Genomic DNA, 24,835 nt, shown 5'->3' with positions numbered 1-24,835 from the left:
GAGAGAGAGAGCTCTTCAACTGGAGCTAAACTGGAAATGATTTTTTTCTTGAGAAACTTGATCTTCTACACTTTGCTTTTCTTCTTGTTTCTTGAAACCCCAACATTGTTACAACTTACAACTATACTATACTATACTACAAAGAAAAATGAAAAGGCTAGTAGAAATTTACCCGTACTATACATTATACTATGCCAATGTTTATAAATGCAATAAGGACGGTTCCGAGTTTTCACATATCTCTCTCTCTCTCTCTCTCTCTCTCTCTCTCTCTCTCTCTCTCTCTCTCTCTCTCTCTCTCAATTTGAACCAGATTGAACTTATAGACAAACGGTACTACGAAACTACATTGTTGCCAATGTACTGTTGATCGTCTTGAACTATTTCATCGACAGGATTCTGTTTAGCCCCCACAGCTGCATCTGAATATCCATCCTCACATAGCTTATCAAGAATATAATCCTCTGCTGGCTCTAGCGCCCAATTGAAAAGCTGAAATTTTTTGGGAGCGGCAAATTATCAATGGTTTATATTTGAAAAAAGATAACTTTTATTGGCTAGGGTATACGTTTACCTCTCTTGGAGTAGCGCTATTCTCAGGGTTGCAATCGGGGCTAATACCAATCCCTTCATATCCCAATCGACTGGCTGGGAACGCGCAAAAGCAAACCAGCAAATTAAGCAGAAATAGTGAACCATCATATACTACCTACAATAATCCATGCACTAGAAATCCGTTGTCTTATTCTTTCTTTCTGTCCTTTGGAATTCAGAAAAAAGGTACCAGTTCCATAAAACAGAAAATAACCAACTGCAAAAACAAACGTTTAAAGAGTTGTTAATTGTAGGTAAGACGACTCTGCCAAACTGTTCTTTAAATTGAACCTAGGATAGTTAAATTCTAAGGTCTACGGGCAGATAGACCATAGTGTTTGAAAGGAAGCATAACAAAATCACTGCAAATGCTCCTCAGTTAATCAGCTCAGCTACTTCAGCATATTCAATTTGAAAAGAAGTGAACATACAATCGAATTAAGCATCCAGGAGTACAAGATTGTTTAATTTATCAGATTCTGAAGAGATTATAGGTAAGAAAGAAAACAGGGATTCTAACTTTTTGTATGAGGAATCATCAGATAGAGTTCCAATTTGGTTGGGTTATACACAAACCCACCACCCAAAAAATAAAAACATGAAAGGGATCTCCCTGACGGTTGGGAGTGGAAAAAGACAGGTTCAAGTTATAGTAATAGAAGCTCTCTAGTTCAATACAACGATAGGTCCCATTGATAGACTTTTTCATCAAAGCTAACACCTAGTGGTTAGAAGCTGACATCAAGAAGAAAGCTATGCAACATATGGTTCATCTCTACAGCAAATCAACAACCATAAGACATCTTCGCAATTTATTCATAAAGTATTTAAGTTATTTTCTCTAAAGAATCATTGCACAAGATAAAACTCAGAGATACCGTCTGAGTAGCGGAAGTGGGTGGCATAAACAATGTCAAATCCCCATCAACGCAAAGTCTATTCCGAAACATTGTTGCTGGTCTCGGAGCAAGATATCTGCATTGAGTTACATGTTCAGTTCAACTTCATCAGATAAACTAATCTTTTATGGGAGGACAAAGAACTTTGAAACAGGTACCCTGGGATGAAGGATGAAGTAAACAACGCGTTAACAAAATCTTCTTTCTAGTCAAACTGATCAATCAGCAAGCCTCTAGGCCTCCAAAGTATCTGTGTTACAGCAAATGTGAACCAATGAAACAACAGTTTCAACTATCACAACTTCTGTCGGTAATGGAGACTAGTTCACAAATTTGTTTTTTTTTTTTTTTTTTTTGGGGGGGGGGGTGTGTGTGGAAGGATAGTTCTTGAAAAAGGTTTACGGAAAACATTTTGCTTCATCACAGGTCCTGTCCAGAATTTATAAAGTTTGTCATAATACACGAATCCAAATATGCAGGTACTTCAAAAACACTAAACATATGCAAACACAAAGAAATAGATCAAGTATCATCCTGCAAATCAACAAGTGAGGCCACATACCGGAGGAATCTACAGCCCGTTTGCTTTGAGGGATTTTTTCATAAATGATGAGGAATGGAGGGAAAACCTCACTTGTTTGGGTTGTGACTTGTGAGAAATGGTGAGAAATCATATGTGCATAAAACACTTCTACCAAATGTGGTGAGATTTGGCAAGAAATAGTGAAATACCAAAAACACTTATTTTCTTTTCACACCTCCATTCCAAATGGACCCTCAAGGTCACATGCGAATCGGATAGTTTTCAAGTTCAAACTTAATTCTACAACACTGATTTCCCTTTTTTTGTGCATAGCACACACATTCTCAATTCACTAGGGTAACCCACTCTGATCACTTGAAGAAAACATTTTGTATCACGATTCAACTATGAATACGGGGAGGGAGAGAAAATTAATCTCACCACGAGCCCTCCCATTGGATCGAGTATGCACGTCATCTGGCAGAAACTTGTCGAGAACATCTCTTAGAACAGCCTAAACACAAAAACAATGAACATGTTAAATACTTCAAGTTTTGTACAGAAACAACAATACTTTAGTTAGTTCCAACTACCTACAGGTTTCAATCTCGTAGTACCTAACTAGAAACGATTATGCTGATATTGCAAATTTGTCTATTCTCATTTTCTGTTGAAATGTTCTTGACTCTTTGCAGTTTTAAGCTGGCCAATCTCAAAATTCAATGTTACCCAGTCCATCCACATTTGTTTGTCCTTTTTTGACAATTATGCCCTTTGATCAGGTAAAAAATAATTTCTTTTGTGGAAAAAAAAAGTTCAAGAATTTCAACAATCCAATGATCTCAATTACTCTTATGTACAAAGTATTCAAAATTACTAGCAAAAAATGAATTAAAAAGTATAGATTGTTATTTGAGGTGCCCAAAAGAGTGAGAATGGATAACAAACGGGGACGGAGGGGGTATCAAACGAAATAATTCTTCTTAAGTGAGAAAAGATCTCCCAAACGAAATAATTCTTCAAAAAAAAGTTGTAGTCATGCTACTAAATCCCATGCCTATAATAACAAGGATCATACTCTCACCTAAATGGCTAAATGCTTGGAAATAGAAGCAAAATGGAGATAGGGTGCTAAAACCCCTTACAGGACAACATCGAGAATCAATCAATGTACACAAAGTAGTGAGTACTATCAATTTATGCACTAAGCAGTTATGCTCAAACTTGTATCCTAGTACTATTTACAATAAACACTAAAATGTGATGCTTTGCTATCTATATTATCTCATTTCACGAAGTTGCCCTCAAGAACAGTGTTTACTTATCCACGAACAGAGTGCAACATACCCCTAGCTGAAATGCAGTTCCTCTCAGCCGGCAATCTTGAGCCAATATTTTGGTAGCTTTCAAAGGCTCTTGCATATTAGCTCCAGAGGCAATTACAGCACACACAATAGCGCCAGCAGACAAACCAGCCAATTGCGTTGTGTCCTGTGTCAAAACAAAGGCATTTCCAATTTTCCATTTATGAAGAAGATAGTTGTAACTTAAATCCTAAGCATCCAATACTGGGTAAAAGTACTTTGATTCTGCTGCCCCAGGTAGAAATCAAGTACACACATTGTTTGGTTCACTGGAATGAAAGCGAGACTTAATAACCATTCCCTCTTAATATCATTCCACCGTCTGGTGAATCAGGTGGATGTCATTCCATTGGAACGCCTAATAATGCCCATTTCAGTCCATCACGAAATCATTTCGGCAAACCAAACACTACCTTAACCATAGCAAATCTTTAAACCTAGGCGATCTAGGGTTTTTCATTATCGAATGGTACGGTGAAAATGGTTACATACCAATCTCTTCAGTTTCGCTCTTGAGCATCATAGTTTGATTTGCAATTCCAACTTTAACCAAGTCAGTGTCTGGATCGAACCCCATGGAAACTGCGAATTTAAATTTCTGCAACAGACATAAATTATTGTTTGAAACCTGTTGCGCGTTGTTTTCCGACCATATAGAGAAACTAAGGAACAATAACATTTTACCTCTAAAAATGCTTCTTTGGTAGAGCTAGATCCATCAAGCTCACCCCCAAGAAAGTAGTCACAAACGTAGGTTGCTTGTATTAAGTTGAGAAATTCATATAGATTATAAGTCTTTTACTGGAAAACGTTTTACCTCAAGAATGTTTTTTCTACATATACTATGTGCCACCAAATATTGGAAAGTTGGGCAAATATTATTGGAGGAAATATTTTCAGTCGAAACAAATAGAGCCTATATGTCACTTCAGTAAAGAAATCTAAGAGATTCTATAGACTATTTGAACTTAACAAACAATACAAGCTCTGATAACAAAAAACACTACCTCTGCCATGTTCTTCACAATGACATACTTTCCTGCAAAAGACACCGTCGCTATAGTCTCCTCAAGTGAGAATTTTCCATGAATAATAGAAGTGTATTCTCCTTCTTGTGCATTTCAACAGTTGTCCAAACCTTCATAAAATAAAGAATATCATATATCACCGGAAATTAAGTCGCGCGCAATTTTAAACACCAAGTGACAAATTCTGAGGCGCGTTTTTTTTAAGAAAGTAGAAAAGCTCATAGATTAGAAAAAATATCCAAGAGCAAACAAACTTGAAAGCAGCTAGTTCCATAGCAAAACATATGTCCTGATTTGAGGCAACATTTCACACATGCTACGTACTTTTTCACTCAGAGCATACTGGATGAGCAGCACATCACGCTACATGTGGCTAACTATATCTCCATTATTGCCGTAAGGATAAAAATATCACGTCCTGATTTATCAATACTCGAACATATTTTGACCTGATCACAACAGTCCTGCCTTTCTCCAGTGAGGATCCAGCATGAAACCTCTATATCAGAACATGAGTGAGAATTTGAGGTTGCAAAGAGGGAGTATCCGTGAGTCAACAAAAGAAATTTTACATGAAGTACTAATGGAGCACTTGGCTAACCTATCCAACCAAAACACCCACAACAATATTGCAAAGATAGCATAAAAAGTTATTTGGCAACCTCTTTTCATTGTACAAATTCTGAAAGCTGGCAATATGCTTCGATAGCATCCTCCTCTTCTCAAATCAAAAGTCGATTAATGTAGAAACTGCAGATTCGAAAAGGGGTAAAAAAAAGTAAATAAATAACAGCCAAAGAACTGCAGTAGTTTCCTTCGTGAATAATGTCTTTATCAAACGTTGGTTCATATGTGCAGATCTCTGGAGGGATGTATTGAATGCATCTGATATGGATCGGCATCAAATGCATCTGCTAAGAATAAGTGAAGCCACACTAAAAATGGGGAAAAAGAAGGTTTAGAATCTGAGATGGAGTGATGTTATAGCAGTGGAGTGTCTGGAGACCATTTGTAACTTCTACGGCTTTCGCATATTTCATCACTCCTATTTTCCCTATGGTCTCCACATAAAACACCCAAGGGTAGGGTATAATCATATAGTAACCAAAATCCCCTATATACTCACCAAAAAATACACATATGCATCCCTCTCGAACAACCAAGCAGTAAAATAAATAAAATGCAGAACAAAGGAAAACTCAGAGAAATGGATAAGAGAGAGACGGGGACCTGATTCGGTGACAAAGGGTATATGAGTATATCTGTTCCTTTGCATTCAGAAAGGCACAATCCCTTCCCTAAACGCTAGTACTCACAGTTTCCCTTGTGACTAAATCAAAGGGAAAGTTGTAGAATTATAGAAAGGATTCACAAAGCACCGATTCATATTCCGAAAATTAAAACTGCAAGAATGTCAATGCTGCTCATTACTGGAACAGTACTGAAATGTATGATTAATCTCACATGGTCTATGAATTCACCAAGAACAACCCAAAAGAGTGATAACACAAGAGTACCCATTTCATGTTTTCAGGAAAAATCTAACTAAAGAGTTTTTTTAAAATCTAACCCATCCAATATCGAAACGAACGGCTGAAATCACGCAACTCCACGTATTGCTTATTTATAAGCCAATCTTCTATCTATCTCTATATATAAATATAGAATTCATGCACTAGTAAGTATTGACTACCATAACAAAAATTCGAAAGCCTCAACTCGTCAGAAACGGATAAAAGATACGACAGTCCCTGCTCCTTGACTTTAAATTAATTTCCGCAAAATCACGATATTACAAAAATATAGGGACCCGTCTATACGTACCGACCATGGCCACGCGAGGCCCACTCCGATCCGTACAGATGATTCAAACCGTTTAATAATTTTTTTTTAAAAATCAAATGGCCCCGTAAAATATCAGCTCAATCCGATATCTGTAGTTGCTCGATCGAATCTTTCATTTTTTCATTCTGATTCCGGATTTGTAAAACAAATAGAAGATTGAATCGACCACCTACACATATCGGATTGGGCTGATTTTGCATAGGCTCACTCGGGTTTTTTTTATAATTATTGAACAGATCGGATTATCTGTGCGAAATCCGGGATGAGCTCCGTGGCCGTTCAGTAGCCGTGGTCGGTGGCCTTAGACTTACCGAAAATATAGCGGGGACATCACATGGTCCCGAAATTCTTACACCGAGCATTGCAAAGGGTGACGAAAGGTGAAAAATCGTCGTGTTGTATCGTCGTACGTGTAACACGTTGGCTGTAGAGCTGTGGGGCTTGTTCGTCGGAATGGGAGGGGCGCACTATACAGTGCAGTGCAGCGGATCCGATCTCCGACACGGACGGTTTAGATTTAATCTAATCTTTTATAAATTCTAATCGTTCATCGTTAGGATGAAAATCTGAATCGTTCGTTACCGAAATGTGCGGCCGGATTGACCGTACTACACGTTTACTACGGGAGTGCGCTGCAGAAGCTATTTAGAATGAAAAATCTATTTATATTTATAGTATAATACTATGTCGTAATGAAAGCTAAGGTCTTTGAATAAATAAATAAATAAATAAAAAGCTAAGGTCTTCACGTATGGTGGTGTTTTAGGAGTATTTTTAGATTCAATACGAAGTTAATGAGGACCCAAACCTCTCGCTTGTCCAATAAAGTCTCTGTTTCCACCGCTAAACGAACTCCATTTATGTTGCCACAAATTCAACATCATTCATACAAACAAAATGAAACTGTTAATCTTAAAAATAGATTAAACAAAGTAAAATGATTATCACACTCCAATTTTTTATATCAACACTTTATTTTTTGTCTTTTAACAAAAAAAAATATGTACAATTTCAACACTAAAAAACAGGAAAAAAAAAAAAGAATGTGAAAATTATTGCCCTAAACAAAAATAAAAAATATTTCAAAATGTTAATTTTAAAATATGAACAAATATCTAGCGAAGACCCATAATTTTCTTCTCAACGAAGGAATCACAATTGATTGTCAATGATTTTATTTTTTCCCTTTAAAATAACAAAGAAAGTGAACAATGAAAAATCTAACGAAAAAATGGAGAAGTTACATGACGGTGAAGCCTTCCATTGCCAATAAAATTCTTCTTTTCAATATTCAGGGTAGTGGAATGCTTCATCGTCAGTAACTTCACCAATTTTTTTCGTTAGATTCTTTATTGTCCATTTTCTTTGTAATTTTAAAGGTGACAAAACCATTGACAATCAATTGTTGTTCCTTCGCTGAGGCGAAACTAATGGGTCTTTGATAGATATTTGTTCGTTTGCTAAAATTAACACTTCATATGTATCTCTATTTTGGATTAATCTATTTCTACCAAAATGAAAAAATGATGTTGAATCTGTGGTAACATGTATATGTTTGTTAGATGTTATCCTTGAAATATATAACCATAGTCAGTACAACTACTTTTGATTGCTCACCATTGAGGGGGTTTTTTTGGACGAGTCGAAGTTTAGATCCCCATAACCTCTTATTCGGTCTAACCATAGTCCTAAAACCACCTACAATTGATAGGACCTTAATTTCCGTCTCGACATATGTGTGGTGAGACGGACAGTGATATGGTGTGACAGAACAATATTTCCCGACGGAAAGTGGCGGTGTACGGTATTTGCAATTCGATTTAATGTATCCAATTTTTTTTACTTCCGCTTGCCGGCTTAAAATTCCAGTGAATAATTATTGCTAGTACAATGCGTATCGATGAAACGCACACGAGTATGTTGTGCATAATGTTGTACGTGGTGCGTTAGAAGCAAACCAGTTTTAGAAAGTGAGCCTAGAAATTGTGAAACTTAGAGGTTTTTTCCCCCTTTAAACAAACAACTACGATGGGAAAGGAAAAGATTAGAAAGGAAAAAGGAAACATTGAAGAAAGTGCATAGGAAAATTCCGAGTCCAGCTACTTTCCAATCTACAGAGAATTGGAGGATCCTTCAATTTCAATTCAATGGTCATAATTACCCTAATATCTCCGGCCCCAAAGCTCGTATAGTATTCTACGGACACCCAATTACTCCCCAAATATTTCTCAATTATCACATTTCAGGCACCAATTTACCAAATTTCAAATATTAGTAAAATTTCATATTGTAACTTTAATAATAGGTGCATGTTCAAAGAACTATTAGATTCACACGATTAATCAAAGAACTCCTTTTGCATTTCTTTTAAAATATTTTTTATGTAAAAATTATATTACGTTCAATTACTTACTTTTACGATTTCTTTCTAATTTCCATAACTGAATCTTAATTTCAACTTTCTTACATACAAGAACAACTACATCAATGACTACACGACAGTGCGAAACACACATGGAAATACACTAGTATCAGTAAAAAAAAAATCTCATGAGTTACATAATAAGATAATATCAACGAAAAAAACCATGCTGAAAGGAAAAAAAAGTTATAGATATAATATTACTAAAAAAATCCTCATGAGCTATGTAAAAAAAGTTTTTTAAAGGCAGGTTTAATAGGGAGAGAAGACGTCATTCAAAAAAAAATTAATGAGGATTAATGATTTTTTTTTTTGTAAATTTGAAAGGAAAAAAAAGTTATAGATATAATATTACTAAAAAAATCCTCATGAGCTATGTAAAAAAAGTTTTTTAAAGGCAGGTTTAATAGGGAGAGAAGACGTCATTCAAAAAAAAATTAATGAGGATTAATGATTTTTTTTTTGTAAATTTCAAAGATTAAAGAATTTTTTTGGCCATTAAAAAAACGGGGAGGGAAGATTCTTATGTAATTGAAAAATATTTTGGGAGTAATGAAGTGCCCATAGAATACCATATGAGTTTTGGGGCTGGAGATACTAGAGTAATCCTGACCATTGAATTGCAAATTTTTTTTTTATCCGCCATTGAATTGTAATTGGAGGATCCTCCAATTCTCTATGGATTGGAGAGAAGCCGGACTCGAAAATTCACTCCTTGATTCTTTGTTTTGTTACTATTTCCTTCTAGGTTTCCTTTCAATCCAAACAAGAGAAAATATTTTTTCTTTTCCATTCTTTTCTTTTTCCTAGGTTCCGAACAAATCCATGGGAGTTTGTTCATTCTTAAGATCTTAGGTTTGAAACCTCGGAATCTATCCATGAGAGTTTGTTCATTCTTAAGATCTTAGGTTCGAAACCTCTCAATTGGCAAGACTCCATCCCAACTTTAAGTGAGTCACAAGCTAGTGCATGATTCGATTAATTTCCCGAAATTAATCGAGATGCGTGTGATTTAACTTTTACACTGAGTTATTAGGTGCATGTGAACAGTGTGTGCCTAACGCCCCTAACCAGTTGCAAAAATGAATGTAATCGAACTGTTTCTGAACAATGATTATCAATCTAGACCTGGCAATCTGTCCATGTACCTGGTCCACTGGGCCTGTGGCCGCCCAATGGGCCAACAACCCCATTTCCATATATCAGCTTTGTTTGCAAGTTTCAAAACGACAAAGCCCAAAGAAGTTGTAAAAGAGGGAAAACGATGGGCGCTGAGCCACTGGATTCTCTGCCCACGGGATTCATCTAGCTCGTCGCCGCGTTTAGAATGGTGTTCCGATTAGCTTATGTGTATTTTGACTATTTTCAATATCGGTCCGGTCGAAGTTAGGTCATTCAATCTAAGACTTAAAGATTCCCAAGAAAATCGGATTCTAAGCAGTTGTTTGGTGTGCAAATCTATCAACCAACCAAATCAACCCTAACACTAGCATTGTTGTTCACGAGTTAAATCTTGTCATCATTAGATGCCTCGTTTCCCAAAATAAGATTGGGTTTTTTTTGTTTTGTCCTTGTGGAATTTTTTTATGTTTTTTTGTTTTACATTAAATTTTTATAAATTATTAATTTATCTTGATAAGAAAAATTAAAAAAATATAAAAACATACAAAAGGTCCACGCTTATTTTGAGAAACTAATCTCAGATTCTCACATTCCCACCTTTTCGTTATTCAAGAGTCTTTTGGCTAAATTGGCTTCTTCTTATTTATTTTTTTTTGTGTGTGTATTCTCAATTTTTTAGGATTTGTTAGTTTCGCATAAAAAATTTGTAAATTATTGGTACTTGATTAGAGAAATCGAAGAAGTATAACCTAATTTTTTTTTTCAAAATAGCAAAATTTTTGGTTTTTTGGTTGATTTTTGTGTTTATTCAAAGAAAAGGTTTGGACTATAATTTTTTATTTTTTTCATTTCTCTCATCGAGTTGAAGTAATAATCTTAAAAAATTTAACATAAAATTAAAAAATGTAAAAAAAAATTAAATAAAAAAAGGCCAATTAACCTATTTAAAATCTATCACTGTAGCACCGGCAATATGAGTGAGAAAATATCCAAGAATAAAATATCTCATCCTTATCCACTCTTAATTCTATTTTATGCTTGTCGCCTCTGTCCCACCGTTCTCTCTCGACTTTATGCATATCCCATCCAGTGACTCATAGTACTAGTATCTTGCTGAACAAGAGAGAGAGAGAGAGAGAGAGAGAGAGAGAGGATGATGAGAACAGTGACTCTGCCTTCTCCTTCCGGTTTTCTGCTTGAACCAAACGAGCCTCGCCGCCTTCTGAACTGTCCAAGATCGGCGGCGGCGGCGGCGAGGGTCGGTTCGTGGAAGATCTGTTGTACGGCGAGACTTCCCGCGTATCCAAAGCGAAATGGTTTCAACAGAAACAGCATCGATAGGTTGTACGAACAACTCCCGTACATCCAAAAGACTGCAAAAGAGATCGCAGGCACGTAATTCCATCTTCTTCTTTTTTTTGGATAAGCCCCGTAATTCCGTATTTCTCTTCCCTCTTCAGTTATTTCATTCTTTTTTTCGTTTTGGTAAATTCAGTTATATCATTCTTCATCTTTCGCGTGGAACATTCCAAACGTTACGAAATCTGGGGATACAAAAATGTCCCTAAGAAATTGAAAGCACAAACAAACGAGAATACTGCAAGCTGGTCTGGAATACCTCTCTTCGTTGCCAAATACAAACCAATCCGAGCGGAGCCTTGTCTAGGGCTACCTGTTCATTTAAATTCAGTAAGCCCAAGTTCTTTCGTATCACGGCATCCAAAGTGGTCTTCAAACGGCATGTGCTTTTCAACTGGCACGACAAGCTACACTACATAACACGAGAAAGGAAAAATTGCAAGGCATGGCTTTTGGACGGGTAGCAAGGCAAAGCCATGGCTATGCAAGGCATGGCGTGACACCGGGCTAGGCGAGGCTCTCTCCTAGTCTTACCACACATCCACCTCTACATTCTCATTTCAATTGTACTCATCTTAATCTTACTCACTTGTTGCTTCTTGCTTCTTGATAGGCCAACAAGCTAGTGGGTGCATTCCATTATTTTTACATTAATAACAAAAGGTATATTTCATATCACGTGTATCAAACTCACATAAACAGAGGGGGAGACACATTCATGTAAAGCTAGAATCCCGTTGACCGGGCTGGCCACGTTACTTAAGTTCAATTGAATGAGCAAGGACGAAAGTGAGCCCCATCTTGTTCGATGTAAGATCACTGAAGGCATTGAAAGAAAGGTTATGTATTGCTATAAAATTGTGTGTGTTTGCAACTGCCGTTTAATTTTACACCTGCAACTTTAAAAAGTTGATAACTTAGAATTATTGGAGGTTTTTGCACGCATGCTATAAAAATTTAAAAAAAAAACACCTATGGGACTTGAGGGATCAATTCTGTAGAATTTTTCAAAATTAATCCGTAAAACTAGTACAATTATTTGAAGGGTACCGGGCACCCCATGTGTCTGTCCTCCACATGAGTTGAGATATGGGTAAATTGATCCGAGAGTTGAGTTGATCAATTTGTTTTAAATTTGGGGCTGAATTATTTAAGTCTGTAAACTCTTATGTATTCATGTGGTGTCCAGATCATTGTTTGACGCTCGAAGGAGACCCTTGCTTAAGCTGTTGGAGAGCCGTCTCCGAACTTCATGATCTCGAAGTAATCTCTCTCTCTCTCTCTCTCTCTCTCTCTCTCTCTCTCCATTCGTATTCTCTCTTTTTTTTTGGGTACCCATTATTACTGCCATGTTATAATCTTGAATTTATTTCAAAGCCAAATCAACCAAGCCAAAAACTTGCATTGCTGCTTTGTTTTGAACTTTCTTTGACGTCTACATTCACCCAACTGCAAAACAGACCATCATTTTAAATTTACGTTACAGAGGGGAGAGTCCATTGAAGTTGATTGAACAGGGTATTTAGGCATTTTCAGAGCAACGAAAAACTATTAAGTAATCTCAACCGCTACATATACACGCGGATGCCATGACTAAGTGGTTGGGTACTATGTGAATTTGTGGTCATGAAGAGCTATGGAACATCACTTGACGTGACGGACAAACAGAGTGTTTGCATCTATTAAAGAAAGTGTGAATTTTCAGCCTTAATTCGTTATCATCTACCTTCCCTGTGTTAACTTGATGATGTAGGAGATGCGTATTTCGACTGCATACAAACCTAGAAAATCAATTTGGGCTTTTCTCACGGTGATGGTTATTGCTTCTTAGGTTCTTACTTTTGTGTAGTCCAGTCCTGCAAAGCTAGCTCTTTAAGAAAAAATCATAGTATAATTTTTCATAACAAAAGTAAATTATTTGTGTGCATAATTTTTAAGATGTTTCGTGCCAATTTAAAGAACAAATTCAGATCTTTAAATTGGTGCGAAACTTCTTAATAATTATGCAGAGAAGTAATTTACTTCTTTATGCAAATATTGCACCTTTTTTTTTATTGAGTGAACTTTGCGGGACAGAAGAAATATTTTTTTGGGTAATTTCATCTTCCTGCACTTAACCATTTTATTGTTACGTAAATTTCCAGAGAGAACTTCCAAAAAGGGAGGTGGAGAGAATGATTAAATTATCGAGTGGAGATGGAATAGAATCTATGATCAGCTCCTTGCACATGTTTTCAGCATCTCACAGAAGGTTAAAGGAAAGCAATGGATCTACAAACACTTTGAATGAAGAGAAAACGAAGAAGGAGACCAGTGGAGCTGGTCCTAAGGCATTGAATGAAGAGAAAGCGAAAGTGAAAGAGGAACCTAAATATGTGCCGGAATGGATGCCGAAATCCATAGAAGAGCTCGAAGAAGAAGAGAAAGCTAGAATGGCAGACTCACCACACGCTAGGCTGCTCAGAGCCATGAGGGTGTACCCTCCTTGGCACACACCTAGGCCTGATCACGATTGGGGAGACTAATACGATATTAGTATATGTATACTTATGTACATATGAACTCGTCGACATTATCTTTAGGAAGTATTCTGTAATGCTTAGGTTGTTCTCTGGGAATATTTTGGTCAAGTGTGTGAATTTGGGAGCTTGAGTTGGTTTCTGTGTATATTTCAGGGTGAGTAGTAGTGGTTCAAACTTATTGTCCAAATAAAACTCCTTTATTTCAATCAGTGGCCTCTGTTTATCTTATGTTTGATAGTAATATTTTGAGCTATGATGTGGCTATGTTTGTTGGTGTTTTGGATTTTGGTATGTCAAACTCAAATCCAGGACAAGTGATGCATCAGAATAGAGGAAGTGGTGTGAATATCGTATCTGCTAGAGTTAAATTTGGTATCCTGGAAGTAAACAGCAGGGAAATTAGATGCAAACTCAGAACTTTTTCATGGAACAATGCCCGGGGAACACAACTTCGATCGAGGATTGGAGAATAATGCATTAGGGGAGTGAGAAATCAGAACTCAGATCATAGTTGTGGACGTTTTTTCGTTTCAATTATCTGTTTGTCCGAAGTTTTTTTTCTGCGTGGCTTTTGAGTATATTTGATTAGCCCTTGTGCTGATTGCCTGATTAATAAGTTTCTGCTGAAAACGCAGAGGTTGATTTCTGTTTCATGGCAATTGCATACTGCATTCAACTGGGAAAAGGACTCAAGATAGAGATAATTGGCATGAACCAAAGAAGCTTTACTCTCAGCATATGCAGGTTTCTTTTTCAAAATCCACACGCTCATCGGTAGCAAGCCAATTACTTAGCAGCCACCAAGTGACATTCCCTGACCAATAAGAAGCTCCAAATGGGTCGGGTGCTGATTTCTTATGGTACGTCTCAGTTCCCTATTTGGATCTTCCACTTATAGTCGATGAAACCGAATAAAAAGGTAACACCAGAAATAGACATGGTTGTTCTGTGGTGGTCATAGAGGTGATTCTATCTATAGCCCAAATCTGCTTGTCCAGCTTTGTCGGGGGAAGACTTGGTTGTTGGCAAATTGTAGCCGTTGCCATCTCCGGAACAAACCCCCCTAAATTTGTGCCCAACGTACAACTGTATGCACAGCCAAATTTTGTGCTTTTCAATGAGAACCATCAATCCCATGGCTAAAAAATTGGAGGACCTCCATCATCTCCTTCCCAAGAACCTCCATATAACACCCTCAACCCCCCATTAGAACTTCTATAAGCAGCCTTGGGCCTGTCCAAGGAGGTCTCCTTGTCTAACCCTCAAAAGATGAAGGCCTTCGGCTGCTTCCTTCTCTTCTCTCTCCTCCTATCTTCGTTTTCGTCTCTCTCTTCGACTGCTCAAGAGATTGATGTTCAATTAAAATTTGAAAACTTGAGGCTCAAGAGGGCCTACAAGGCTCTCCAGGCATGGAAAAACTCTATTTTCTCCGACCCATTCAACATGACTGAAAGTTGGGTTGGACCCGATGTGTGTTCCTATTATGGTGTTTTCTGTTCTCCAGCGCTAGATGACCCCTCGTTGAGCGTTGTTGCCGGGATTGATATTAACCACGGTGACATTGCCGGGCATCTACCTCCTGAACTAGAGCTCTTGACGGACATTGCCTTGTTCCACATTAACTCAAACAGGTTCTGTGGAATCATCCCAGAGGGCTTCAACAAGCTCCACCTCCTAAAAGAATTAGACGTTAGCAACAACCGCTTTGTTGGTCCATTCCCGAAGGTCGTTTTGGCTATTCCAAGCCTAGTGTACCTTGATCTCAGGTATAATGATTTTGAAGGGCCGTTGCCCCCGGAACTATTCGAGCTGGAGTTGGACGCGTTGTTTCTCAACAACAACCGGTTCACCTCCACCATCCCCGAAACTCTCGGCAAGTCGACTGTTTCAGTGGCGGTGTTCGCTAACAACAAGCTCAGCGGTTGCATCCCAAAGAGCATTGGTAACATGGCAAACCTGAACGAGATCATTTTCTCTAACAACAGCCTGGGCGGTTGCGTGCCTAGTGAGATCGGGCTACTAGCAAACGCGTCGGTCATCGATCTCAGCAGCAATAAATTCACGGGGGTGTTGCCAACGGGCTTTGGGGGCCTAAAGATGGTTGAGGTCTTGGACTTCTCAAACAACAGGTTAACGGGATTCGTTCCCGACACCATTTGCACATTGCCAAGCTTGAAGAACTTCACATTGTCCGAAAACTATTTCAAGAAAGAGGGTAAGGCGTGCTATCCACCCCCGAAGCACATGGCGTTTTATGACGGAGGAAACTGTTTGGAGGGAAGGACGAACCAAAAGCCAGAGGGAACTTGCTTGCCTGTGGTTTCTAAGCCTGTTGATTGCAGCAAGCAATGTAGAGCTAATCCTGAAAATCCCGCCCCGGAGGATCACCCCAAACCGAAACCACCAAAAAGTCATAATCACGTCCCACTAACACCGAAACCACATCCACCAAAACCCACTCCATCGCCACCTCATAATACCCCGTCAACACCGAAACCTCACCCTCCCACCCCATCCGTCCCGACGCCTAACCCAACACCCAAACCTCACCCTCCCACCCCATCTGTCCCGACACCGAAACCTCACCCTCCCATCCCATCCATCCCGACGCCCAACCCAACACCAAAACCTCACCCTCCCACCCCATCTGTCCCGACGCCTATCCCAACACCGAAACCTCACCCTCCCACCCCATCCGTCCCAACGCCTAACCCAACACCAACACCAAAAGCAAACCCACCGCCTAAGGCCTCCATTCCACCTCCTAAGGCTTCCGTTCCACCTCCTAATCTTAAGCCACCAACCCCATCCCCACCGGTTACTACCCCATCAACACCAAAACCACTACCACCCTCACCTCCGGTTCCTGAACATCCTACCCCATCAAGCCCTACGCCAAAACCGTTCCCCAACCCCAAACCTGATCCTCCACCTACAATCAAGCCACCTACTCCAAAACCATCCGTTGAACCTCCTAGACCTTCCGTTCCACCTCCTACAGTAAAGCCACCTACTTCAACGCCATCTACCCCTCCACCCAAAACCTCATCCCCTCCCCAACCACCAAATACTAATTACCCTCCACATTCCATTTCTAAGCCACCACCTCCAGTTCAGGCTCCCACTCCAGCTCCAACACCGGTTTTGTCATCGCCTCCACCAGTTCAAACCCCACAACCACCGGTCCTTTCTCTTCCGCCACCAGTTCAATCCCCACCACCAGTGGTCCACGCACTTCCACCACCGGTTCAATCACCACCACCCCCAGTCCACTCTCCACCAGCTCTGGTTCAATCCCCACCGCCCCCAGTCCACTCTCCACCACCTCCGGTCCACTCTCCTCCACCACCAGTTCAATCCCCACCGCCCCCAGTCCAATCCCCACCCCCACCGGTTCACTCTCCTCCACCACCAGTTCAATCCCCACCGCCCCCAGTCCAATTCCCACCGCCACCGGTTCAATCCCCACCACCCCCGGTCCACTCTCCTCCACCGCCCGTTCACTCCCCACCCCCACCGGTCCACTCTCCTCCACCACCCGTTCACTCCCCACCACCACCGGTCCACTCTCCTCCACCGCCCGCTCAATCCCCACCACCTCCAATTTTCTCACCTCCACCACCCGTATCCTCACCACCTCCTCCACTTCATTCTCCTTCGCCACCTTTCCCCCCACCAGTTCAGTCCCCACCCCCACCTATCTTCTCCCCACCACCTCCCGTCCACTCCCCACCACCTCCACTTCCCTCACCCCCACCACCAGCACATTCTCCACCACCACCTGTCTTCTCCCCACCACCTCCCGTCCACTCCCCACCACCACCTGTCTTCTCCCCACCACCTCCTGTCCACTCCCCACCACCTCCACCAACTTTATCTCCTCCTCCTCCTCCTACCCCTGTCCTATCCCCACCGCCGCCAAGCTTCGACGACGTCGCCCTCCCGCCAAACTTGGGAGCCGAATACTCATCGCCGCCACCGCCAATGTTTCCAGGCTATTAAGTAGTACGCCATTAGCAACTTTTCTATTTGTTGTAACCATTTTTAGTTTCACAAAAGAAAACACATACACACACGGTTTGTAAACTGGGGTCCTTGTGAAGGAAAATTGTTTGTAATTTTTATATGCAATGATCTCTTGATCAGTTGATTTCATCTTTTACTTTTCAGAAATCGAAAAGTCCATTGCCTTTAGACCATGACAACATGTTCCTCTTGCGCTCTACCAATGATGCAAGGAAAATATGAGCTCTATCTAGTTTATATTGGTTTCTGATTCATAATTCTTTTTATCTCACCATTACCTTTGTTGCAATTTATTGCATCACAAAAGTGTTGGAAAGCTGAAGCGACACAAATTCATGCAGTGTACAATCTCAACTTTATTGATTTTTAACAAAAACACACCTACAAAAAATTTACACCTCTCACATCTCTATTTCTCACATCCACTGGTGGTGGGGGAGTCCCCCACAGGGGCTCCCTCTTTCTCACTCTCTCCCTCTCTTTTCTCTCTTTCACTTCCCACACTTAAACACTGCTAATGATACACATATATATAGGGAATTCAGTGGTTTCACACCACTGTGTGAACACTCCAATGTCAAATCCTGCTGCCGAAGCTAAGTTCCATTTTGCTGCTTCTTCCTTCAAGCCAATCCACGCATGGGCAGCTAGTCACATCCCCCAATTTTATTAAGTTTAATATTTCAACAAAAAGGTGCTTGCAATTCAGCATTAAAACGTCCTAATAATCGCAGTTGGGATACCGAACTTGAGAAGCTTTGATGTTAAAAATGTTGAACTTGGTCATTTTAAGTTACCAGGTTAAGAGACGTTTTGGTTTTGATTGATAGATAGGTGAGAAAATTGGGAAATTTTGGGTGGTTGAGTTTTCTTGAGGGAAAAAACAAAAACACATCATGCTCCAAATCACACAGACTTTTTTACTAACCCCCCGATTCTAAAAAACCTGTCCAGATTCAATGTCACATCACATACCTACCACATCTTCCTAATTTATATATGTGCCCAAAAATATGTACTCCCCCTCCCAACACATGTGGCTGCAACTCAACTCTCAACTATGGGGGAGGTGGTTGATTCATCAGCATTCATCCAATCCACTGAACACAGGCCCAAACCCACCAGCACTTTAGAAGCTGAAGGCATCCCACTGATTGATCTCTCTGCTTTGAACTCTTCTAACTCAGACGCCATCGCTAGCCTTGTAGCCGAGATAGGTGACGCTTGCGAGAAGTGGGGGTTTTTCCAGGTGATCAACCACGGAGTTCCGCTGGAATGTCGCGAGAAAATAGAATCTGTTTCGAGGAAGTTCTTTGGTCAGTCGATGGAAGACAAGAGCAGGGTGAGGAGAGATGAGCTGAATCCGATGGGTTATTATGACGGTGAGCACACCAAGAACGTGAGGGACTGGAAAGAAGTATTTGATTTTGTCGTCGAAGTTCCGACTGTGATACCGGCTTCTCCTGAACCCGGTGACAAAGAATTAACGATGCTGCACAATCAATGGCCTGAATTCCCTCCTAACTTCAGGTAACCACGTAAGAGTGTCTGTGGATGTATAGTACATAAAAATAGATACTGGCAAATGAATTATGTGACCTCATAGCCTGTTTTCCACCAGGGATGCATGTATAGTACATAAAAATAGATACTGGCAAATGAATTATGTGACCTCATAGCCTGTTTTCCACCAGGGATGCATGTGAAGAGTACACTAGAGAAACTGAAAAACTGTCTTACAAGTTGTTAGAACTCATCTCCCTGAGCTTAGGTTTGCCTGAAAGTCGGTTCAACAATTTCTTCAAAGACCAAACCAGCTTTCTGCGCCTCAACTACTATCCGCGCTGCCCCATTCCTCACCTAGCCCTTGGAGTCGGTCACCACAAGGATGCCGGTGGCTTGACTGTCCTCGCTCAAGACGATGTCGGAGGCCTGGAAGTAAAGCGAAAAACAGATGGAGAATGGATCCGTGTTAAGCCCACCCCAGATGCCTACATTGTGAATGTGGGTGATATCATTCAGGTAAACTACCTTGAAGGGATGACCTTTACAGAACATTACATCTTCTAAGTTACAAAGAGTGCAAAAAATCACAATGGTCAGTTTAACCAGCTCTAACCTTTGTGGCGCGAGTTTATATCAGAAGAATCAGACTCTGCACACACACACAATAAAAAGTTGGGTTAAGGCTGCTTCTGGCATCATAATCAGTGCACAAGAATCTCGCTCTCGCATTGCCATACGAATCAGACTCTACAGAAAAAAGTCGGGTTACCTACTCCTACATTTTTAGAGCTTGTAGTAAAGCGAGATTCTGGTGCACTGATTATGAAAACTGAACTTCCATACACTTTGTCACCAACTAGTACGAAAAGCTAATCATAGGAAATTCGTCAAAATTAAAGGGTGATTAGGTAGTAGTATCACTTTCCCTGAAACAACCAGTAGGCATATCTGTTGCATCTACTTACTTCACTTGTCTTCACCAATTCTACATCTGTACAGGTATGGAGCAATGACAAATATGAGAGTGTGGAGCACAGGGTGACAGTGAACTCTGAGAGGGATAGGTTTTCCATTCCATTCTTCTTCAACCCAGCACATTACACTGTGCTGGAGCCAGTGGCGGAACTTGTGAATGAAGAAAACCCTGCCAAGTACAAGGCATTCAACTGGGGAAAGTTTGTCAGTGCCAGAAACCTCAGTAATTTCAAGAAGCTTCATGTGGAAAACATCCAAATTTATCATTTCAGGAAATCAGAGTAATGCATTGGATATAATGTAGAAGCAATAAGGGGCTGTTCTAGCTTTTCTTCGACAATCCATAGTGTGTGAAACTTTTGGAAGCATGGGTAAGTTTGTATCAGACATTTTGGAGAAACTCGAATGATATTCCTGTAATGAAATGTACAATTGGTAATAGCGTCTTTCTACTTAACCAACTGAAGTGTGAGAAATTTTCAGAAAGATGGATTTCTTCAACTTGAAATTCAACATTTGTCTTGACAAGATGGTCTAAATTCCATGAAAATCGATATTGGCAGGCCAACAAGGATATTAATGAAAGCACTAGGCCAACCTAATAAAATGCAATGCATTAGCACATAAGGATTGAAAGCCAATGAAAGTACAACGGTGATTTATGAACCATATCTATTTGGTTTCCTTCTTTTGAATGTAAGTTTGGCAATATCTGGCAACATTAGCCACATCAATTAGAGACAGATATTCTCATTTAGTGAGTTTCAACTTTCAACAAGTTTCTTTGATTGCCGAGTTTGTTGTTCCTTTACATGTAAGTCTCATTCTTGGCTTCTGAAATCATTCTGACTTTCACAGAAGCATAATGCCCACATGAACAGTTGTTAGTTCCATGTCGTTTGGTTTTGTATAGACATTCCCGTCTCTCAATCTAAATAATGGGTTTTAACAGGAACCAAACATTAAGCCGTAGTATTATCATCAACTCTCAATCAGATCGCCAAACAAAACGAACTAAAAGAGAGGTGCTTATTCACAAATTGATGTGGAGTAGGTAATCAGAAAATAAAGAAAGTCACAACTACCATGGATCACCAATTGCAAAAGACACACATCAATTCTAGAAAAAACTCCCTTATATATTCACAAACATACAGAGACGAAAAACTCTCCGGGGAGCAACTCCAGCTCCCCCTCACTCCACCTCACCCTCTCAGACTACATTGTACAGCCGTCAGCCACACACTCACTCTCTGAGCATTCAATACAATATATAGGGGAGGGAGGCATCCAGATTTGTCATGGATGACTTCAAACAAAACATGGCACATGGGAAAACCCTAGCCACTTGGGCTCTCACAGTCGGTTGTCTCTCTCATGGGTTTGTCATCTCTCACAAGGTAGATCCAATTCCAATACTATATAATATGACCAGCTGACATATGCTATTACGCATTCTAAACATATATGTAACTTTAACTTTAGACTCTTTTTTGCCTTGTTTGGTCCTATTTCATTTTTTTTAAACGAAAGCAAACAAAAAATTTCCCAGTCAAGACAGACAAGCAAAACTTCGAGGAATCCTAAGAAACCAACCTACCTTAGCAACCTCATCACACATGGTCACAAAATATGTCCAGGTTCAATATAAATCTTCCCACACACTCACATGATATAACTGTGTAACCACTAGCCTCATTTTGCACCTAGAAAACAGCCTCTTTCCTAGGGTTAGCCAAAAGTATTCTTGAGCCATGGGAGAGGTAGATCAATCTTTCATTCAAGCAGTTGAACACAGGCCTAAACTAGCCATCACTGAAGCTGAAGGCATCCCGTTGATCAACCTCTCCGTTTTTAACTCTCATGATTTGCCCTCTGACCCTAGTTCCATTGAAACTCTAGCAGAAGAGATAGGGGATGCCTGTAAGAACTGGGGTTTTTTCCAAGTTATCAACCACGGGGTGCCATTGGAAAAGAGAGAAAAACTCGAGTTGGCATCAAAAAAGTTCTTTGCACAGTCAACAGAGGAGAAGCTGAAGGTCAGGAGGGATGAGGTGAATCCACAGGGTTATTATGATAGTGAGGTGACCAAGAATGTAAGGGACTGGAAAGAGGTGTTTGATATGACGGTGAAGAACCCAACTGTTATACCGGCTTCACATGAGGCTGGTGACAATGGACTCAAGGAGGTGGTTAATAGGTGGCCTGAGTACCCTCCTGAATTGAGGTAACAGTCGAGATTTTAATCCTATTTGAGCATAAGAAACTATGGCATCAATAAATGAGATGATTAATTGTGACCTATCACAAGAAACTATGGCATCAAAAATTAGCATGTGTAGTTTTGTGCACATTGACACAGATTGCAATATTGACTAACTCAAATAGGACAACCATGAAAAATGCAACAAAACACAAGGTATATCATGCTTGAAATGGAGCAACCGCAAATTCAAACCTGATGAGCTAATTGATCTATTAGTGGCAGAGTACCCGGGAATAGATATGATTGGGATTGGGGAGGGGAGGGGAAACTCCGGGAAAAGATCGGTAAATGATGATCCAAAATACTAGTGCAACAAATTATTCTATTAAAGATTGAGGGAGGTGAGCTGAGTCAGCTGACTAAATTGTCTTGACTACCAGGGAGGCATTTGAAGAATATGCCGAGGAAATGGAGAAATTGGCTCACAAGTTGTTGGAACTCATCTCACTGAGCTTAGGCTTGAAAGCAAACCGATTAAGTGTCTTCTTCAACGACCATACCAGCTTCACCAGGCTCAATCACTATCCACCTTGTCCGATCCCTCACCTAGCTTTGGGCGTTACACGACACAAGGATGCTGGAGCCTTAACAATCCTAGCACAAGATGATGTTGGAGGACTCCAAGTAAAGAGGAAAATGGATGGAGAGTGGATTCGCGTCAAACCCACTCCCCAGGCTTATATTGTTAATGTTGGTGACATCATTCAGGTGCCATTTCTTGAACTACAAAATAAACTCGATCACCACCTAAATTACCACACAAGTAGGAGCTGAACATATGCGTACATGGGAAATTGTTGAACAGGTATGGAGCAATGACAGGTATGAGAGTGTTGAGCACAGGGTAATGGTGAACTCTGAGAAGGAAAGATTCTCGATACCCTTCTTCTTCAATCCAGACTGTAATGTCATGGTAGAGCCTCTAGAGGAGCTGATAACAGAGCAAGACCAGGTCAAGTACCAGGCATACAACTGGGGGAAGTTCTTTGCTACCAAAAAGCGCAGTAATTTCAAGAAGCTCGATGTTGAGAACATCCAAATTTATCATTTCAAGAAAAAAGAGGAATCGTCTTAAAGTACTTGCAATCCTTTTACGAACACTATAATAAATTGTTCAGCTTCCAGTTTACTACACTAACAATGCCTTGTGTAGAAGGGAAGAGTTTGAATGATATACACATTGTCTAGGAGACCCAACCTAGAACTACAAGAATAAAAGGGTAAATTACATTGAACTCTCTCAGTGAGGTACCTGAACTTCAAATATAAGTTTCTGCAATGACATTGACCTGAAGGTTAGATTTTTCGACCAAACAACCAAACCAAACAGAGCCTTAAAGACCAATCAATTGGGATCTCTACATGAATCTGCTTTTTCCATTGAGCTCTGCAAGGGCATCGTGTTTTGTAATGCGTTTTTGCATTAGCAGAAATTGGCTTTTTGCGTTAGCAAACAATGTTAGCGGAAATTGGCTTTTTGCGTTTTTTGTCCTTCATATTAACCCCCCCTATTAAACAAAAGTCATTAAAGGTTAACCATGCTTACTTTTCTCTCTTCCGTCTAAATAAGCTCGTCTCTCCCCTTCCCGTTACCCATGTCCTCAAATCCAACCTAATCTTGTTATGACTCTGATCCATCCCCAAATCTGTCGGGGGGTTTTCGTCGGAGACTCTGATCCATCACCAAATCTATCCCACAACAAAGCAAACAATTTACTGATTCCTTACGTAAATTCAGTCATTGCATACTTAAACTACTTTTTTTGTTCAGGAAAAAGAAAAAAAGTAGTACTTAATGTGCTGTAAAAGCACTGCTCAGTAGCACTTCTAAAGATGAAAAATCAGCAAAAACTTAACTAATGGCGTACACAGAATAGTATTAGCAGAGCATAACACCTAAAGGCCAATCTTGTATGGCAGATAAGGAGTAAAAGGTTAAGAAATCCCAGATTTACAAACCCAAAGAACACATTTTAATGCTTTACCGACCTTTTTCTCGCTCCAATTGCTGTTCAGTCCATGTTCGAAGATAAGTAGATATTGTTGATTACTAGTTGTTAAATTTAAGTGTATGTTTCTGCATAAGAAGAGGATTTAAAAGGTTGTTGTCAATGGAGAGAGAGAGAGAGAGAGAGAGAGAGAGAGAGAGAGAGAGAGAGAGAGAGATACCTGAAGTGAGAAATGCCTCTTAGCCAGCAAACAACCCCTTCCCACCTCAATAAGGCCATGTTGGATCTAAGGATAGGGAATAGTCTCTTACAAGACAAGAAGCGAATGCCTTGTAAATACACGTTTCGACACAATCCAGACTAAACGTAAGTCCAAAACCATGTCCTACCATTGGCTACACTTGGAACCAACTCCTCTCGGAATTTGTCATACAG

The 24,835-nt window shown here is 40.0% G+C and overlaps 5 protein-coding genes and 2 long non-coding RNA genes across 10 annotated transcripts; 4 read left to right on the top strand and 3 right to left on the bottom strand.

Annotated features, from left to right (window-relative positions):
* Nucleotides 1–283: 283 nt before the first annotated feature.
* On the bottom strand, nt 284–1,804 carry LOC131308181 (uncharacterized). Its single transcript, XR_009194366.1, has 3 exons — nt 1,652–1,804; nt 575–1,569; nt 284–492 (listed from the first exon to the last, which is right to left on the bottom strand). It is a non-coding gene; the product is annotated as an uncharacterized LOC131308181 (long non-coding RNA).
* Nucleotides 1,805–2,164: 360 nt separating this feature from the next.
* Nucleotides 2,165–4,059, bottom strand: LOC131307170 (uncharacterized). Its single transcript, XM_058333581.1, has 4 exons — nt 3,873–4,059; nt 3,633–3,649; nt 3,364–3,507; nt 2,165–2,530 (listed from the first exon to the last, which is right to left on the bottom strand). Exons 1-4 carry the CDS (start codon nt 4,057–4,059, stop codon nt 2,411–2,413), a joined length of 468 nt encoding a protein of 155 aa, XP_058189564.1. The 3' UTR covers nt 2,165–2,410.
* A 6,771-nt stretch (nt 4,060–10,830) lies between these two features.
* LOC131308356 (CCG-binding protein 1) lies at nt 10,831–13,906 on the top strand. The gene is made up of 3 exons (XM_058335276.1): nt 10,831–11,188; nt 12,346–12,419; nt 13,301–13,906. Exons 1-3 carry the CDS (start codon nt 10,951–10,953, stop codon nt 13,679–13,681), a joined length of 693 nt encoding a protein of 230 aa, XP_058191259.1. The 5' UTR covers nt 10,831–10,950; the 3' UTR covers nt 13,682–13,906.
* A 297-nt stretch (nt 13,907–14,203) lies between these two features.
* On the top strand, nt 14,204–17,964 carry LOC131308348 (pollen-specific leucine-rich repeat extensin-like protein 3). 4 transcript variants are annotated; one of them, XM_058335267.1, is made up of 2 exons: nt 14,204–16,223; nt 16,356–17,964. In XM_058335267.1, the coding sequence occupies exons 1-2, from the start codon at nt 14,948–14,950 to the stop codon at nt 17,678–17,680; spliced, it is 2,601 nt and encodes an 866-aa protein (XP_058191250.1). In that variant the 5' UTR covers nt 14,204–14,947; the 3' UTR covers nt 17,681–17,964. The 4 variants fall into 4 exon arrangements, with proteins under 4 accessions (XP_058191250.1, XP_058191249.1, XP_058191247.1 ...); XM_058335266.1 differs by having other exon boundaries at nt 16,308–17,964; XM_058335264.1 differs by having other exon boundaries at nt 16,260–17,964.
* Nucleotides 17,829–18,235, bottom strand: LOC131308359 (uncharacterized). Its single transcript, XR_009194411.1, has 2 exons — nt 18,103–18,235; nt 17,829–18,058 (listed from the first exon to the last, which is right to left on the bottom strand). It is a non-coding gene; the product is annotated as an uncharacterized LOC131308359 (long non-coding RNA).
* Nucleotides 18,236–18,316: 81 nt separating this feature from the next.
* On the top strand, nt 18,317–20,646 carry LOC131308351 (jasmonate-induced oxygenase 2-like). Its single transcript, XM_058335270.1, has 3 exons — nt 18,317–19,234; nt 19,399–19,726; nt 20,210–20,646. Exons 1-3 carry the CDS (start codon nt 18,765–18,767, stop codon nt 20,468–20,470), a joined length of 1,059 nt encoding a protein of 352 aa, XP_058191253.1. The 5' UTR covers nt 18,317–18,764; the 3' UTR covers nt 20,471–20,646.
* Nucleotides 20,647–21,810: 1,164 nt separating this feature from the next.
* Nucleotides 21,811–23,733, top strand: LOC131308350 (protein DMR6-LIKE OXYGENASE 2-like). The gene is made up of 3 exons (XM_058335269.1): nt 21,811–22,412; nt 22,832–23,159; nt 23,257–23,733. Exons 1-3 carry the CDS (start codon nt 21,940–21,942, stop codon nt 23,524–23,526), a joined length of 1,071 nt encoding a protein of 356 aa, XP_058191252.1. The 5' UTR covers nt 21,811–21,939; the 3' UTR covers nt 23,527–23,733.
* Nucleotides 23,734–24,835: the final 1,102 nt, after the last annotated feature.

This window comes from Rhododendron vialii, chromosome 11a, assembly GCF_030253575.1.
Source record: "Rhododendron vialii isolate Sample 1 chromosome 11a, ASM3025357v1".
Classification (NCBI taxonomy): domain Eukaryota; kingdom Viridiplantae; phylum Streptophyta; class Magnoliopsida; order Ericales; family Ericaceae; genus Rhododendron; species Rhododendron vialii.
This window is presented reverse-complemented; position numbering and strand designations above follow the sequence as displayed.